This window comes from Mercenaria mercenaria, chromosome 3 (assembly GCF_021730395.1).
Source record: "Mercenaria mercenaria strain notata chromosome 3, MADL_Memer_1, whole genome shotgun sequence".
NCBI classification, from domain to species: Eukaryota; Metazoa; Mollusca; class Bivalvia; order Venerida; family Veneridae; genus Mercenaria; species Mercenaria mercenaria.
In genome coordinates, this window is record NC_069363.1 from 61,418,452 (window position 1) to 61,437,327 (window position 18,876).

Below are 18,876 nucleotides of genomic sequence, written 5' to 3' on the forward strand. Positions count from 1 at the left end.
AACTCAACGCTTAGAGGGCGTTGAGTTTTCGTGTTAACAGGTATGAATATATCGTGGTGGGGCCCTTTCTTTGTCGTGCTGCAATGTTAACGTGTGTTTGCCTCGCCGGCATGACAACACGGCAAAAATCGTATAACAATATTCTAATAGTAGTTATATATATGGGGTTTTTGGCCCGATTTTGACCCAACTTAATTTTAACCCTTGACCTAAACCGACCAATGCTGACCAATTTCAACAAATTTAAAACAAATTTTAACAAATTATTGTTAAAACCTATAGTAAAATATGATTAAACACTTCTGTCAAATTTTTGCCAAAATCCTGCCAAGTGGCAGCAATGTGACAATGTCTGCCAACTTGGCAAACTTTTGGCAGATTATTTTTATTGATAAAATGTAAGGTGGGTCTACGACCCCCGGAGGCAAAGCCTCTGGTCTTTGATCTTATTTTGAATTAATAACTACATTATTAGGGTACACATAGTAATTAAAACTTTAATTAAACTTTTAATTAAGCTTTTAATTAACCCTTTAATCCAAAAGTCTGCTTCTACCAGAGGATATAGGTTCATCCGATATGTAGAATCTAATGTAACTACCTATCAAAAGCATAAATGTTAATTCTGTAGATGCTGAATCGTTCATACGGGTGAATATCAAACATTGTTCTTGTTTTAGATAAATTTAATTTTTTCTTATACATAGATATTAACTTATCAGTGTCAAAGTCCTCAGCTGCCTCAGCTGGTTATATTTACATTATCAAATATATCAAATAAAACATCATCCTGAGGCTATCATTTCCGCCACCTAAATATAAAATGTGATATGGGCTTTTAGTCGGTTTTTACGGTTCACCGGAGAGCTCGCACCCTTTAATTAAATCTTAATATCTATTTATATAAGTTCCGGTTTTTCCGACTATAAACACACCACTCAAAAGCATATTTAGTATATCTATTTTTATTGTGTGGTTTATGCTTATAAAATCTTACTAATCTAAGATAATTCAGGTCTTATTTCAATATATATTTAAATAGTTCAGATCGGCCATATTTTTATATGTTGAATGTATCCAGGCACACGACGGTCAAAATACTTTTTCATTTGTATGTAATCAAAAGTATGATTATAATAGTATTCAAAGAGAAACGCTTCATGTCTCACTTCCTCTACCTTTTTCTATTTTCTTGTCTTTCTTTTTAAGTTTAAGAATTATTTCAGCTAAATCATCAACTCGTTTTGTTGTAGCAACTTCAGAAGCAGATAAATTGTCAACAACGCCCTTTGTTTTAGCTAATTGTGTTTCTTGTTTATGAAAAAAATTTTTTACTTTTGTAATTTCTTGGGTATTAGTAGTAATTTCTCCGACATTAGTGGTTATTGCTTTAGTATTAGCAGTAATTACTTGAGTATTAGCAGTGATTGATTCTCCTTGTTTAGCTGATATTTCAACTACAGAGTCCAAATCTTTGTTATTTTTTTAATTTGATCATTAATTATCTTAATTGCTTCTTCTTGTTTAGCTGATATTTCAACTACAGAGTCCAAATCATTTGTATTTTTTTAATTTGATCATTAAATTCATTAATATCTTCTTGTAATTTGTTTTTTGTAATATTACTTAATTCTGCATATTTTTAAATGTGACGGTTGTCAACAATTACTAATCCAATTCGAATTTGTTTTTTAAAGTCATCTATTTTAGAATTAATTTCTTTTTTAAGGTTATCTAATGCTGTATCATGATCATCACCTCTTTGTGAAGCTGCCTTTTCCAATTCAGATTTATATTCTGCAAATTTATTTGAAAATGTATCGAGTAAATCTTGATTCCCTTTTGCCATTTCAGTATTTAGTTTATTTATTTCTGTTCTGATTTCTAACTGATACATATTTTGTAACTTTTTCTCTGCTTCAATAATCTTGTCTTTTAGTTCTTCATGTTTAATCATACTATCTTTTAATTCTTGAACTTGAGTGAATAAAATTGTTTAAATTAACTCGAAATACTTTTTTATGTTGTCATCTGTCAAATCAGATTTCTCTTCAAGTTCTTTAATAGAATCAGTCTATAGCTTTCATTTCTTCTTCAATTTTACCTTGTAATTGATTAATTAATAATGAATTCTTTTTAAATCTTTTGTTAATCTTCAATATTCTTTTTCTACTTCTAGTGTTTGTTTTATACTTTTGACATCTTCAAGTTTTATAGTCATCTATTACACTTTGAATTTTTTTATACACATACGTCTTGGAACTGCATCGTGGGGTTTATCTGGATTTCTAGGTTGATTTATTTCATTACCTCCCATATCTAATGCTCTATTCATTGTGTTATCAAGTTCCTTATTTCTGTGAAGATATGATTCCGTTTCCTTTTTAAGCTTTTTGAATTGCTTTTTAGTAGCATAATCACTTAAATCAATATCAATTTTAACTTTACTTATACTGTCAGGTTGATTAATTTGTTTTACATCATTAAAAACTCCCATTATATAATTTTATATATTACCAGTAAAGTTTTTTCTTAAAAACTTCTTGGTTTGTCAATATATAAGAAATTATATTTTTGATTTGTTGCATTAGCAAAGTATCACGATCTATATTTTGTTCATTCACAAATCCTATTATTTTCCATTTTACCTGGACTTTCAAATAAAATATAATGTGAACAGTTAATTCGAATATCTTTTGGTGTTTTATAGTAAGACTGACTTAAATAAATAACACAACAGTTTTTGTGACGTCCTTGAATAAAGTATTTTGTTTTTCATTTTGAACTTTTTTATCTTCACATACAAAATCATCAAATATTACTACTTTTGTTTTTCTGATTCAAGATTCTCACAAGGTTCAATTTGGTCGGGATCAGCTGAATATTCAGTATTTCATTTGGATCTAATTTAATCTTTTTGCAATTTCATTTAAATTGTTAATTAAATCTTGATATTTAGATTGTTCTAGGTTTTTAGCATATAAGTATAATTTATCATAATATATAAGAGGTTTTCGAAGTATATGCATTAATGTATTTGTTTTTCCAGATCCTGACGATCCACATATTAACATTCTAAAACATGAATCTGGCATAAAAGGATAAAATTGTTTAAAGTTATTGGATTTACCACTTTTTGTATCATAATTTGGAATTTCCATTTATATATAATATTACATTATTTTACAATATCTTACATTATCTTACATTATTTTACATTATTTTACATTATCTTACATTATTATATAAATGCAATCAAAACTTAATGAAATGATAATAAGAAAAAAATTAGTTGGGGAAAAGATGAGAAATCTTAGAGAAGAAATAATGAGAGAAAAAATAAGAAAAGCTACAAATCGGGAAATGTATACTGAAATTTATAAACCAATTACTGAAAAAATAGAAAGTCAAAAAGAACAATTATCAAGTCAGTTAAAAGCATTACCTGGAATAGAACAACAATTAGCGTTACTTCCAAAAAGTTTTGTTGATAAAATACAAGAAGTAGAACGACAACAAAAATTGACAGGGATAACAGAAGAACCACCACCTCCGGGACTACAACAACCATTACAACCATTACAACTATCACCACAAAAACTAGACGAAAAAGAGGTTAATAAAATACTGGAAGATTATTATAACATAGAAAAAAAATATCCTGAAGATCATATGGGTTTGGATGATGAAGATGATGTGTTTGAAGAATCAGAAGAAGAACTGGGAGCAAGACCAAAAGAAAAAAAAATACATGAAATAGATTTGAATGCTGGTTTGGATAATGATGTTTTAAAAGAATATGGATATTCCGAACCGTCTGAAATGTTGACTTTTTACTGCAGATGAATTTAATAGAGATAAAATAAGTTAAAGCCGCTCTTGAAGCTACAATAAATAAGGTTACTGAAGTATTAAAAAAATTAAATGGTCCGATAGCAAGCAAATCAAGATCAAAAGATCCAAATAAGCAAGAAAAAGCAAAAGAATTAAAACATGATCAAGATCAACTCATAAAGTACAAATACCGGTTAAATTATATTCTTGGTACGGATCCTATATATAAAAAAGGAAAAGGAATAAAACATCATAACCCATATAAAGTTTCACCAAATGGACAATTGGTAATTTAATTATTAACTTAAATAAACTTTATGGCCAAATAAGTTAATTGCTAAGGATAGAATAACTGGAAAAGAAGTAATTACACTAAAGTAGATGATGATTTAATCGATTTGATTAATAAAGATATAACAATAAGAAAAAGCATACAATTCATTCAATAAAAATATTTAAAGAATTAACAGAAAAAGTCAGGATTACCTATCAATAAAAGATCTATGAAATTTAAAAAGTAATTAGGGACAAGGTTATGACGTTTGTCCATGTAATCCAAAAGAATTGGTTTAATGACTTAGAGTTAATTTGTGGTTCAATTAATGCTGGAATAATAATGAAGAACTAAAAATGAAGGTATTAGAATAATTGATGAACTATTAAAAATGAATTCTCTTTTACAGAACAACATGAAATGTTATATAAAAATTATTTTTCTTGAATTTAGATTTTAATTAAGTTTTTTAGTTATATAAATGGAACAAAAAATAGTATTAAGTTTGAAACAGTTAAAGATTATAAAAATACTCCGAGTGATTTTACAATCAGATTTAGTCGTTCTTTAATTTTAGATAAAAATAAAACTTATGTTGTCGGTTTGGATAGTATTAACACTATGACCTACTCTTGGCATAATATTAGTGATGATATGACAAATAAAAGAATTCGTTATCATAATGGTAAGGATTGGAAAGATATTATATTTACAAATGGTTCTTACAGTTACACAGATATTAATAATTATATTAGGGCAACATTAATAAGTAATGATGATTATGAATTTGATAAATCAGAAATTGCTCCAATAAGTTTGGAATTTGATTTAAGTAGTTTTAAGATTTTGATTTCAATTACAGTATAATTTTAAGTGGATTTGGATATATCAAATTTTCATTACATTGCTTGGATTTGAGAAAAAAAAATTAGACAAAACTGAATGGGGAACTAAAACACCAATATTAACTAACTCTGTGGATACAATTATATTCATTGTGATCTTATTGTTATTCACTTGTTGATGGTAATTTCAGTGATATTATCTATGCTTTAAGTACTGCAGATTTAACAAGAGCTTATCCATTTACAAAAGAACCACAAAGAGTTGGATATTCTGAAATTAATAAATATATTATAAATTCAATTAGAATATATATTACAGATGTATTTGGTAGAATAATTAATTTTAATGAGGTTTGAAACAAGTTTTACACTAATTTTTAAAAAAAATTTAAATTTTAAAACTAAAGTTTTAAAAACTTTTATTAAATTTAGTTTTATATATGTACAAAAAAGTTTATGACAAAAATAAAGGAATATTTATTTATGTTGATGCTCAGACCGAAGAAGAAATCATACACGGAACAGGTATCTTTGACACTTTAACGAAATTAATTCAATCCTCAATTAGCACAGCTGGAAAAAAAGCTTTGGAAACAGCAGGAAAAGCAGCACTTGAAAGTGGAACAAAAAAGGTTGGCACAGAAGTTGGAAATTTAGCTGCTGATAAAATTGTTGAAAAATTTAAAAAGAAACCTGCTCCGGCAGTTGGTAATTTAATTGCCAAGGAATTACAAGAAAAGAATAATAGTAAAAATAGTAAGGAGGAGGAGGATATTCATATGAGAATAAATAAAATATTGTCAGGATCTGGGACGCGTAAACGTATTAACAGATTAATTTATAAAAAATAAAAAATAAAATAAAAAATAAAATAATATATAATATATACATGTTTAGAACAAAACAATATTGTGAAAGATATGAATTAACTCCTATTCAATTAGATACAGCATTAATATCTGTCCTGGGAAATAATGTTAAACAACAAAAAAACGGATATCACTTTACAATTAATGATAGAAGTTCATATTTTGATTGGTTTAATGGTTATTTTGAAGTAAGTTTTAAAGTAAATAAGCTTGCTGATGGTAGTAATTATGATGTTGGAGATCAAATTGCTTTAATTAATAATGCAGCTTCATTAATTGATCAGTTAGTGGTTAAACAAAATGGAAAAATTGTATATGATTGTAATAATTTATACAAAATAATAAATGTAAAAAATTTAGTTGAACTATCTGAAGATTATGCAAAATCAACTGGAACAAATGAGTTTATTTATTTAGATATAAATGAGAATGCTGAGAGCAGGAAGGATCAAGCTAAATATAATTCGGGGTTTGCTTCTAGGAAGTTATTAATCCAGGGTAATAAAGAGGTAAATGCTAAAATTCCATTAAATAATTATTCATTTTTTCAGGGTTTAGAAACTAATATTTTACCTCCAAGTCAAATTCAAATAACACTGCAGCTGACAGATGATGATGAATTAATTTTTAGAGCTAATGCTGCTGATGCTGGTAGAGTAATTGTAACAAAATTAATTCTATGGGTTCCACGTTTGGTTTTTAATGAATTTGGGTTTGATCTAATTGCTACTGAAAGATTTAAAAAAGCAAGATGGTCATACCTTAGGGAAATGATGACGCAATCAACTGATACACGACAGACGGACATAACTTTTAGAATAACAGCTGGTATAACAAAACCACAACATGTATTTGTTTATTTTACAACGACCTGAAAAAAGTATGCACAAAGACAGAATCCACATTTATTAGATACATTTAAAGTTGATGCAGCAGATGATAATGTTTGTATTTTGAGCTCTTGTTGTCTTGAAGTTGGTAATGGTGTTTTTTATCCAGAAACAGAATACACAAGTATATCAAGAATATATGATGATGTAATTAATTATTATTATAAACAAAATAATAAGACTACTGGAAGTCTGCTAAATAGATCAAGTTTGTTTGGATTTGTTCATTTTAACTTGGAATATAAAAAGGAAGCAATAACAGAAGATCCTAAACACATTACATTAACAGCTAAATTAAATGTTCGGCCGGCAGCACATGTCCGTGTTTATGCAATTGTATTGTATGAGGAAACAGTTGAAATAAATACTATTGGAAATGAACTTGTTATTGTTTAAATAAAATAAATATAAATTATATATAATGTCATCAAATTATATTGAATATAAAATTAACCTTACAGATGGACAAAAGAAAAATTTAGCCCGAGCCTACAACAACAAAATTCCACATACTTTTAGATTAAAACATGAACAATTTACGTGGAAACTTCCCTTTACTTTTAACATAAAACACAAATTAATCAAATTAAAAAAGCTGTTGCAAATAAGAAGGGATTAGAAATTACAATTTCAAAGAAACAAATGTTCAGTCAAGGTCAAAATGGTGGATTTTTAGGAGCTTTGGCTGGTTTGTTAGGAAAAACAATTCTTCCAATGGCAGCAAAAATAGCTCCAAAAATATTAGCCCCTCTAGGCATCGGCGCTTTGTCTGGGCTTGCCAGTACTGGTGTTAGTAAAATACTTGGAAATGGTATGATTTCAGTAGCTAATGATAAGAAAATGTTATATCACCATATCTTACACCTAATCAAAGAAAGCAACTAGTAGGATCTGGAGTGATTAAATTAACACAAAAACAAAAAACAAGACGGTGGGTTTTTAGGTATGTTGGCTGCTAGTCTAGGGATACCTTGATAACATCTTTGTTAAGTGGAAAGGACTACAGATTGATTCACAACGGAGACTTACAGACGAATTCCTATAGTAAAAAAAAATAAAATTTATAAACAAACCAATATCTAACTTTGAAATAGAACAATGGGTAAAACAATTAAAAATTAAAAACTTTAGGGGTGTATTTAGTAGAAATAATTTACCAAGAGTGAAACTCTCGGAGACCACAGGTCTACCAAAATTAAAAGAAAAGGACGAGTGTGGAATAATCAATTTAGATGACTCTATTGGTCCTGGAACACATTGGGTTTGTTACTTTAATACTTTGTATTTCGATCCGTTTGGACTTCCTCCACCAAAAGAAGTAATTAAGTATATACCAAATGTAAAATACAACAATGTTCAATATCAAGACAAAACAAGTATGCTTTGCGGATATTATTGTTTATTTTTCATTAAAATGTTACAAGATAAAGTACCGTTGTATGATTTATTGTATAAAATACTAAAAATTCATAATCAAAGAGTAAATGAACAAACTATTATAAATTATTTTAATAAAAAAGGACATTTATTTAACTGAAATTTAACTGGAATAATTAATATAATGGGATATTCAATAATATAAATGAAAAAGTAAATAAATTAGAAGGCATTAATAAGAAAACCTCCATTGTTTTTAACAAGTTATACCAAGATACCGATGGTGGATTATTTCAATGGAAAACTGTAAATGCTAGTCTGGTTTAGTTCAAAAAGGTAATAATGTAACAATTAATTTTAATTGCATCTTAATTATTCTTGTTGATGCAATTAAATTAGATAAGGAGAAGCTAAATTACAATCAAAAAATAAAGAAAATGTAATTCTTCAAAGTTACGATGTAAAAAATAACAAATAAATGAATCTATTTCTATTAATTATGCTAATAAATTTAAAATAAATGATGTTATTTTATATTAATTCTTTAAACGTTAAAATATTCAGTAACAATTTATGGTTCTATAATTTAAGTTTTAATTTAGTTTTAATTTAAGTTTTAATTTAAGAATAAGCTAATGTATCAATACCATTATCAAGAATATATCTTTTATCATCATATACATGATAAAGATGTTTTATTTATAACATAACTTGAAAAGATTGTGTTTTCAGAACGAATAACTTTAAAGGTGTGATTACTTTGGGTTGAATTAAATCAAGTTCTTTGTAATTTTTATGAACTATTGTTTTCTTAACAACAAGTTTTTTAATTCCTTTACATTTTTTAACATTAACTTCGTTTTCTAAGAAATATGAATACATTTTTACTTCTTAATCCGACAAATTCAAAAATTACTACACCAGCAGCTTCATCTTTAAATTTTCCAATTACTTTTTTTTATTATCAAAATAAAATTTTGAATTACTATCGTAATCACTATTATCAAATAAATCTTTGTCCTTATAAAAATCCTCATATGCATCTTTGGTTTTTTATTTCATAAACATAATGAATCAGTGTCAGTAAACAATAATTTTACAATTACCCTTGTACTTTTCCTTAATATATTATTATAATGAAAATCATACATTAAATATTTTGATAAATCTAGAATGCACATTCCAACATAACAAGGTCTGTTTAATAACAAACTTTTCTTTATTCTATGAATACCAAAATGGTTAGAGTTAAACATTGTTGAACTAACAAATGAAGGTTTGGCTATGTATTTTAATAAAAATTTTCATCATGTGTTATTTAATATTACCCTCTTACGTAAATTCTCCATCGTCTTACCGATCAGAATTGTTCATTTAACTTAAAAAAGTCCTTTTCAATGAATTTTTTGCTTTAGATCTTTTTTGAGTATTAAAATCAATATACTTTTTTAACCAAGGACTTTCGTCAAAAGTTAACATTTTATGTATTTTTGTTACTTTTAAACCCTAATTGTGTATATAGTTCAAGATTTTTATAATGAACTACATATTTTTGTTTTTTCATTAAAGTTGGAACAACTTCTTTACATTACTTTTTCCTATTTCAAATTCTGTTTTAATATTTTTACTATAATCAGAAAGCCATTGATCTGGTATTTTAATTTTTTCAGGAGCTAAAGGATAATCATTATGGGTTTTATGTAATTCTTTTGGATATTCAAGGTCACATTCAACTATAAAGTTTGTTTTTACCTTTTGCAATTAATTTCTTAAATTGTTTTTCGTGATACAAATTTAATGTTTCCAGAGGGATAAAGGTTGACACATAGCCCAACCGTAAAGGTTATTGGCGTCGAGGTACATAATGTATTTGCTTTCTTCTTTTGAATTATAATCTTTCATATATTTATGTTTGCTTTACTGTATCTGTTTGAAATATAACTTATTCCTCCTCCTCAGTCCCTTTTCAATTAAAAAGAATACATATCATATCAGTTATTAAATCTAACTTAATTCCAGTCATTTTTAACATTGCATCCCAAGCTAACCCAGGACTACTAAAATAATGACAAGGATCTAATTTGTAGTACTCCAAACATAATTTTCTAAAATTTTCGAATACATCAGCTAAAAGTAATACGTCAGTTTTTAAATATAGATCAGTGTTTTTATTTTAAATTTTTTCCAAATATTTTTAGCATGTTCGTATTCATTATCAGAAATATTAGTTTCATTTAAAATTGAATTAAAACTCTTCTTTGAAGGTAATTTTGTTTCTTTAAATTTTTTAAATGAATCCATGTATTCATATGGATAAACACCTTTTGTCTTTTAATAAATTAATGTTTTCACAATCAAATTCTTGAGATAAGTATTTAAATTCTGGAATATTTTTACTAAGTTATCAATGATTGAGACATATATTGGAATGAATCAATAAAGACCAAGTCAGAAATCATAAATGCCATTATATCTTTCCATATTGTTAGGAATAACATTATTTCTTTTTTAAATTTTCCTATTTGTTGATAATAAAATGACCGTCATAACCTCTTAAATTATGAAAAATAACAGGAATTTTATGTGTTAGTGTTTAATTTAATATTACATTCTGAGTGAGCACTTCCTCTAATTTTCCTGTTATTGACAATGGTCACGGACAGGATTTTCATTTTCCTTATATTCTTTTTCACAAATATGACAAACTTTTGTTTTTTAAATTCACTTTCATCTTTTTTAGACATTCTTAGTTCTTTGTTAAAATGTTCTTTAAATATTTCTTTACAATATTCCTCTTCCTCAAACATTTTTTCAATAAACTTACAAACTGCATTAGGTCCTCTATAAATCTGGGTTGGTTTAGTATATTTATCGTCATAACAACAAACAACTTTATAACCGTAACCACAATCTATATGATTTTGATATGGTAAGTGTAACTTTCCGAAGACTTCGTCTTTGGTCCAGTAAATGAGATTCAGTTGATGGTTAAAGCAGTTAAAACTTTTTTAGTTATTGATTCAAAATCAGCATAAATTACAAAAGGTACTGCTAAACCTTTATGATAATTTTTAAATTGTACTTTACTTCCCTCTTTTGGCATTTTTACGCCTTGGATACCATTAATAGCTAAACAATTTGGAATATGTTCTTTTAATATTCTTTCTTGTGAAAAATTCTGTAGACATGATTTACAAAAATGTTTTTTTTCTTTATGTTTGGTTTTTTGAAACATTAATCTATTAAAGTCTTTTATCCAAACATAATGTTGGACTGGGGTCTCTGGTGATTTACAGCCGCCGTTTATTTTATCATTAGTAATTAGCAACATGTCACAGTGTTCTTCGTATTGATATTTTGATATGTACAATGGAAATACTATTTCTTCATATCCAAATATATTAAATGATATTTCATTTAAAACTTCTATTTTAGGTATTTGATTTAATGTAACAGGAATTTAATTCCAGTATAATCAAGATCGTTTATATTTTTTTTATATTTGAAATTATTTGAGGTTTTTTTCAACAGGAAATTTGTAAGCTAAATGACACCATCTAAAACATTATTATCATCATTCTTTTATATTTATTTATCCTTTCATTGGATGTTGTAATGGTTTTGGTAATTCTAAATAGCTTGAAGCAGCCAATGGATTATACTTATATCTATTTATATAATGAGCATCAACTGACTCTATTCTCCAGCCACTTCCTTCAGAAATCCAATTACCAATTCTATTTATTATTTCATCAAAGCTTGATGTAAAGTTTTTTTATTTCGTTTGTGTTAATAATTTCTAAAGCCTTTGATTGAAAATAAGCTGATTTTATATATTGTATCAGTTTTATCCATTTTTTGCAAAAGTTATTTTTTAAAACAACATTTATTTTTTATACCTTTTAAAGTTTTAAGTTCAGATTTAAGTATTTCATAAGAGTCGTTTATAGTTAAATATAATTGATTTTTTGGATCTTGTCTATATGTAATTTTAATTTCAAATTTCTTATAATATTGTTTTGAAGATCTCTCGATTTCCATCTATATATTATATTTAGAAAAAAATCTTCAAGCAAAAAAGGATTAAAAAAATAATTAAAAAAATAATTAAAAAAATAATAAAATAAATAAAGTTTTAAATTATCTTTAAGAAGAAATAAAAATATTTAAATTTATATCTTTTTCCATTAACTTTTGATATTCCACATTTTACTCGGTTTGTCCCTTCACAACACATTTTTATTAACCCAGCATTAATACCAATTCTTTAGATGCTTTGTAAGTTACTTCTATATATTTTTTCTTCATTAGTATCACAGTCGGTTACAATAACTTTTTTAGGATTGTTTCGATAATTATTTGGTCTGGGACAATCACATAATCTTTCATCATTTTCTTCTTCAGTTAATAGACAACCACAATTCCGTTTAAATAAATTATTTTTTAAAGATAAGGATCTATAACATTTTGTAATTTATCAATGACATGATTTTTATATTCATCGCTAACTATTTGATCAAGTTTTGATTTAATAACATTTCTTCTTTTAAGAACTTTCTTATATGAATTTTTGTCTGGATTCATTTATTTCTCCTAAAGTGCTAGATAATTTTGGTATAATCATTCTATCTACCTTTCTATTACCATCTATATATAATATACTTATAGAAAAAAATCTTTAAAAACGCACCTAATGAAATTTTATTGATTTGAGAAATTTGTTTTATATTATCTATATCTTTTGAATAAGATTTTAAAAGTCATTTTTTCTAATTGTTATCAACTGTTTAAAATTTTTAATACCTTCTTGAAACATTCTGTTTAACCATTCTTCGTGTAATTTTGTGTAGTTTTTCTAAATATCTAAACACAACTTTGTTTTCTTCGTTCTGTTTCTTTTTTGAAGTCTTTTAAAACATATTTCTGGGTCGGTTTTAACATAAACAAATCCATCAATTGGGTTTTTTCCATATGGTTTTATAATATGATCAGTTAAGAAAAGATTGTATACTGCCCACTCGGGTCATTTATAACACGTTGTCGTGATGTTGTTTTGTAAAAACGTTACTGTTAGTTAAATAACAACGTTCAAGGACAGAAACACCATCAAACTGTTTAGCAGAAGATAACATTTTTATATGACTATTTAAGTTGTTAGCTGAAAAGGAAATAAATATTTGGAAGGTTCTTGAGCAGCAAGTTCAAAAAGATTATATGAATTTCCGCTTGGATCCATAACATTTTGCCATTCGTGAATTGGTTCTGGAATTATATTAAAATTAGGTTTATATTCTTTAATAATATCTAAAAACGTACTTTTTCCTGATGCAATATTACCTTCAACTGATATAATTTTTTCATTTATATAAAATACTTATAGAAAAAATCTTTAATAATCTTTAATACAACTCTTCTTCTTTTTACTTTTATATCCGTTAAGTTTAAATTCCTTCATGTGCATTTCAAGAGGTGTTGAATAATTTTTTCTTTCTGCATTTCTAATAGTATTGTAAAAATATTCTGAATAACTTTATTTGGATCTTCTTTATTTACTTTTCCAATCCGTGCTTTTGTTATAGTTGTTTTATTTTGTGATGATGTGTTTTTTAAAATAAATTTCTTATCGTCAAGTTTTAGTCTGTTAGTAAATATGGTAATTTACTGATGGACAGCACCAGCAACTGCTACAAATATAGGAATAGTTGGAACAAGTGCTAATGCAGCTGAACAACCAAAGACACCTGCTGTAATATATAATCCAGACTTACTCTCCCACAAAATTTATAACTTTTTCTGTAAGCAGCAGCTAGTTTAGTTAAGTGAATAATTAATTGATCTATTGTTTCTATTCCATTATTATTAGAAATTAGATTTTTATTGCTCATTTATATAATTAAACTTTTTATTTCTAAATTTAATTTGTTCAAGATCGCTAAATGGTACCCAACTATTAAATTTTTCACTATATACCTTTCCATTTTACTAAAGCTTGTTTTTTCTTATAGTCTCGTCTAATAACTTTTTCTATTCTAAAAACTTCTTGTTTAGTAGGTAAAAGTTCTTGTTCTTAAAATGAACCTTGAATTATTTCATCATTTAATCTTTAATAGTGTATGTTCTGGGATTTGTTTATTATTAATTTTATAAATTATAAATATTTCCTCTGTCCAGTTTGGTGTATATCCTTTTTCAAAATGTCTTTTAAGTTTGCTTAAACGAACTCGATCACCAATTTTAAATTTTGCTTTGCTCTTTGGTATTCTTAAATCACCATATAAATTAAAGTAAACAGTACCTTTATTTAAGTTTTTACTAGCTTCGGTTGGTGTTTTTTTATACTAGAATTGTTTTGTTTTGTTTATATTTATCAACCATATCCTGCAAATTATTTAAATAAGTATAAGTATTATTTGCTGTAAATATTTCCACATTATTCTTTTTAATACTTCTATTAAATCTTTTCAATAACTACAGCCTTTCCTTCATTAAATGTATGGTACATATTAATTTTATTTTTATTCAAAATGATTCAAACTTTTATTATAAAATTCTTTTCCTTCATCTACCCATAAATTTATCTGGTAATCGTCCTTCTAAAATTATTTTTTCAAATGCTTCAGTAACAGATTCTCCAGTTTTATTCTTTAATGAATAACCCAGCATATTTACTAAATATATCAATAACAGTTAACAAGTACTTTACTCCTTATTATATTTTGAAAAAGCTTGCATGTCAACTAAATCAGCTGACCAAGTATCATCAATATCATTAACTATCACTCTTCGTTTCCTAAATTTCCTTTTAATGGGTTTGTGTAATTCTTCTGCTAATTCATCGCCCATGTTATTTCGGGGGTATACTCTACCCCTTTTCCCGTTTTTTGATTTTTGTTTTTGTCCGAGGACCAAGTGTGTATTTCGTTTTGATAGTGGTTTTACAACTAAATGTTTTGCAATCTTTTCTCCAATGTTTTTGATTTAGTTTTATTTAAATTGGAAAGCATTTTTTTGTCACATTCACTTTTACTTAGTCTTGAGTCATAGCAAAAATCATTGGTCCATACATACTGCATCCAGTTCATTGACAGGGGGTCCTTTATCTAGGGGATTTCCTGGCCCACATATAATTATATCCTGGAAGTGTTAAACCTTTCTTAGGTAATAAAGGTAACATTGCTTTGTGAATATCTAAATTACCCCCTGTACTTTTAACAAACTTTGATTTCATTTTTCCACAAGATGAACAAGTAGCCCTTATCATTTTTCTCTGTTTTTTGTTGTATCTAATGAGGATTTATATTATCAGTAAATCTTCTTTCTTTCAAACAATATATTTTATTTTGTAAACTCATCTATATCAAATGTATTTAAAATTATTTAAAGGACTAATATGTAGTTACTAATTGAAAATAAGATCAAATACATTACATTTTATCAATAAAAATAATCTGTCAAAGTTTTGCCAAAAGTTTGCCAAGTTGGCAGACATTGTCACATTGCTGCCACTTGGCAGAAAAATGGCAGGCTTTTGATTGGTTGAATTTGTGTTTGCCAACGTTCTGCCAAAAGTTTGTCAAGTTGGCAGCGACTGCCACATTGCTGCCACTTGGCATGATTTTGGCAAATATTTGGTTGAAGTGTTTAATCATATTTTACTATAGGTTTTAACAATAATTTGTTAAAATTTGTTTTAAATTTGTTGAAATTGGTCAGCATTGGTCGGTTAAGGTCAAGGGTTAAAATTAAGTTGGGTCAAAATCGGGCCAAAAACCCCATATATATAACTACTTCTAATATAGGTTTTGCCCACTTTTAGTCTGAACATATGATTTCTTGATATTTGGAATCCAACATACATGTAACTATGTCAGAGAAACATTTAGAGTCCACCTAAATTCATAAATGCAATTATAACAAACTCAAATGTTTTTTTTTTCATAAGACCCATTTAACAGTATTGTGGAGCAGTCTAAAATATAGTAATTAGTATTTCATGGTGTGTATTCACTGTCAGTATATAAAAAAGAAGAATATTGGTTCATGGTCTAAATTTTATCATTTAACGTTATATTGTTATGTTGTCTTACAGATACAAAGTTCCCTGCAAAATGGACAGCACCTGAAGCAGCATTTTACAAAAAAAATCAGCATAAAATCAGATGTATGGTCATACGGTGTGTTGTTGTATGAACTGATTACTTTTGGAAGAGATCCCTACGCTGGTATTATCCAAAATATTAATAAATTATGACTGATAATTGATATAAATAATTGATAATATTCTTTTACTTAAGTTGCAAGTGATGCAAGTGATGATTTAAGTATCTAGTATAGTTTCACTGTGTTTGATTAATTTTTGGGTGAAAACAAAAGTATTTTCTGTAGAAACAGTAAATGATTAATAACTTTCATTTGTATACTATTTCACGATAAAAAAATCAACAAACGATTTCGTGGGGACACAGATTCGTGGGTTTCAGATCTTTAATGACGAAATAAATGAAAACGACCTTAATTTGTTGATCGGCAACCGACGAAATCTCACTGAACATGGTCCATTAATCAAGGTCGCCATAAAATGCGTTCTAACTATCTGTTACTTTTCAAGTCGTATAAATTTAGGGTATTATTAATAGACGCACAGCAAGTGCAAGAGAATGATTTGTACAAAAGTGGTGATTTAACAGTGAGACGTCAAATTAAGAAAATGAAAAAACAGTTAAAAGAGTTATATATACTTATAGCATTGGTAAAAATCAGTTTAAAAGCCAACTTTGCCGCAGCTATCGTATCTGAAGGCAGGTAGTGCTTATTGTATTCCAAACAACATTTAAAGTCCTGTGCTTCCTAAAATAGTTCCATTCATGAGTACTGCGGATGCATTATCAATGATAAAGTAGTGGTCTAGTCCTTTGGCCTCTAAGTGTGACCTTGACCTTAGAGCAAGGGGCCTGGACCTTGCGCATGGCACGTCGTCTTATTGTGGGGAACATTTGTACCAAGTAATATCAAAATCCCTTAATGAATGGCGAAGTTATGAACCGGACACGAAACAGACCGTGTTAACATTTGACCTCTAAGTGTGAACTTGACCTTGGACCTAGGAGTCTGGGTTTTGCGCATGACACATTGCCTCATTATGGTAAACATTTATGCCAAGCTATTTCAAAATCCCTTATGGATGGCAGTGTGATACTTTGAAAAGGCAGGGGACAAAAAGAAGGAAATGCTCTTGAAATATTTTTAAAACAAATGAAAAGCGGCAGTAAAAATATGAACATTTCTGCCTAATTTAAATATATGTACTGAGTACACTTGTGTCTTTTGACTTTGAACAAATAAAGACAAACTTTATAAATCAAAGTAATAATTAAATTGCATATATTTCAAGCTATTTCTTGTAACACGTAAAGCTGCACGTTAAACTTTCCAAACTACAAAATGTATTATTTTCCAAGATTTTATTAGATAATACCTTTAATGATATTAAGAGATTGTATTTTTACCAATCACTGTTTTATATCGACAGAAAATGACAAAAAGATTAGAGAAATATTTTGATGAATTGATTTTGAATGTATAAACTTTTACACAGAGTGTTATTTTGGATGTTAGTATAAATAAGCAGAAAATATTAATGTTTTATTTTCGTTACATATTTAACTTTAGAACACTCATTCTGGTAGATGATGGTTGTTTATTGTTTGACACAGCTGTACTATCATTTTAGCACTATTCAAGTTATGCTATCAAGATTCAATTAACTGAACCAGTGTAATCTAACATACAACTTCCCAACAAAGGGTTGAGAACAATTGACTTCAGATTTATTCTCTCTTGACGCATTGTCATTGTCCGAGTTCGAACCCGTACCTTTTTGATTGGCGCCACTGAGTTGGCTCACATACTGAAGATGTTTCTGTTTGAACTAACAAATCAAGAATGATGTTAATGAACGAAAATTTGTTTAATACTGACAGATCAATTTTTGTAACTTTCATAGTATTAGTCTTTCTGATCAACCTAGATTTCAGTAAAATGGTTTTCTTGAAAGTGTAGTACATAGGCTTCTATAACATGAACTTTATTTTCCCTCAGTATGTTTTAGCTCACCTGAGCCAGAGGCTCATGGTGAGCTTTTGTGACCGCTCAATGTCCGTCGTGTGTCGTGTGTCCATCAATAATTTCTAAAAGAAACTTCTTATTCAAAAGCACTGGGCAGAATTACACCAAACTTCACAGGAATAATCATTGGGTGGCCTCCTTTTAAACTTATTCAAAGAATTGAATTCAAAGTAGAACTCTGGTTGTCATAGCAACCAAAAGGAAAACTTTTAAAAAGTTCTTGTCCAAAACCACATTTCATAGGGCTTTTATATTTGGTATGTAGTATCATCTAGTAGTCCTCTTCCAAGATTGTTCAAATTATCCCCCAAGGTCAAATATGGCCCCATCATTGAGGTCACATGGTTTACAAAGACTTAAATAGGGAAAACTTAACTTTGAACATCTTTTTGTCCAAAACTACAGGTCTTAGGGCATTGATATCTGGCATGTATCATCATCTAGTAGTCCTCTACTAAGATTAATCAAATTATCCCCCTAGGGTTGAATATGGCCCTGTTCTGAGTTCTACATAGACTTATATAGGGAAAAGCTTTGAAAATCTTCTTGTCAAAAATCACAGGGCCTTGGGCTTTGATAATTGGTATGTGACATTATCAAGTAGCCCTCTACCCAGACTGTTCAATTTATGCCCCCAGGATGAAAAGAGGCCCCGCACCGGG

The 18,876-nt window shown here is 27.8% G+C and overlaps 1 protein-coding gene across 1 annotated transcript in view; it reads left to right on the top strand.

Moving 5' to 3' along the window:
* Positions 1 to 18,876, top strand: part of LOC128555661 (tyrosine-protein kinase SRK3-like) — a 30,924-nt gene that overhangs the window by 9,928 nt on the left and 2,120 nt on the right. The window contains 2 exon segments of the mRNA XM_053538715.1: positions 16,179 to 16,219; positions 16,221 to 16,311. Of these exon segments, the coding sequence (XP_053394690.1) occupies positions 16,179 to 16,219; positions 16,221 to 16,311 (132 nt within the window).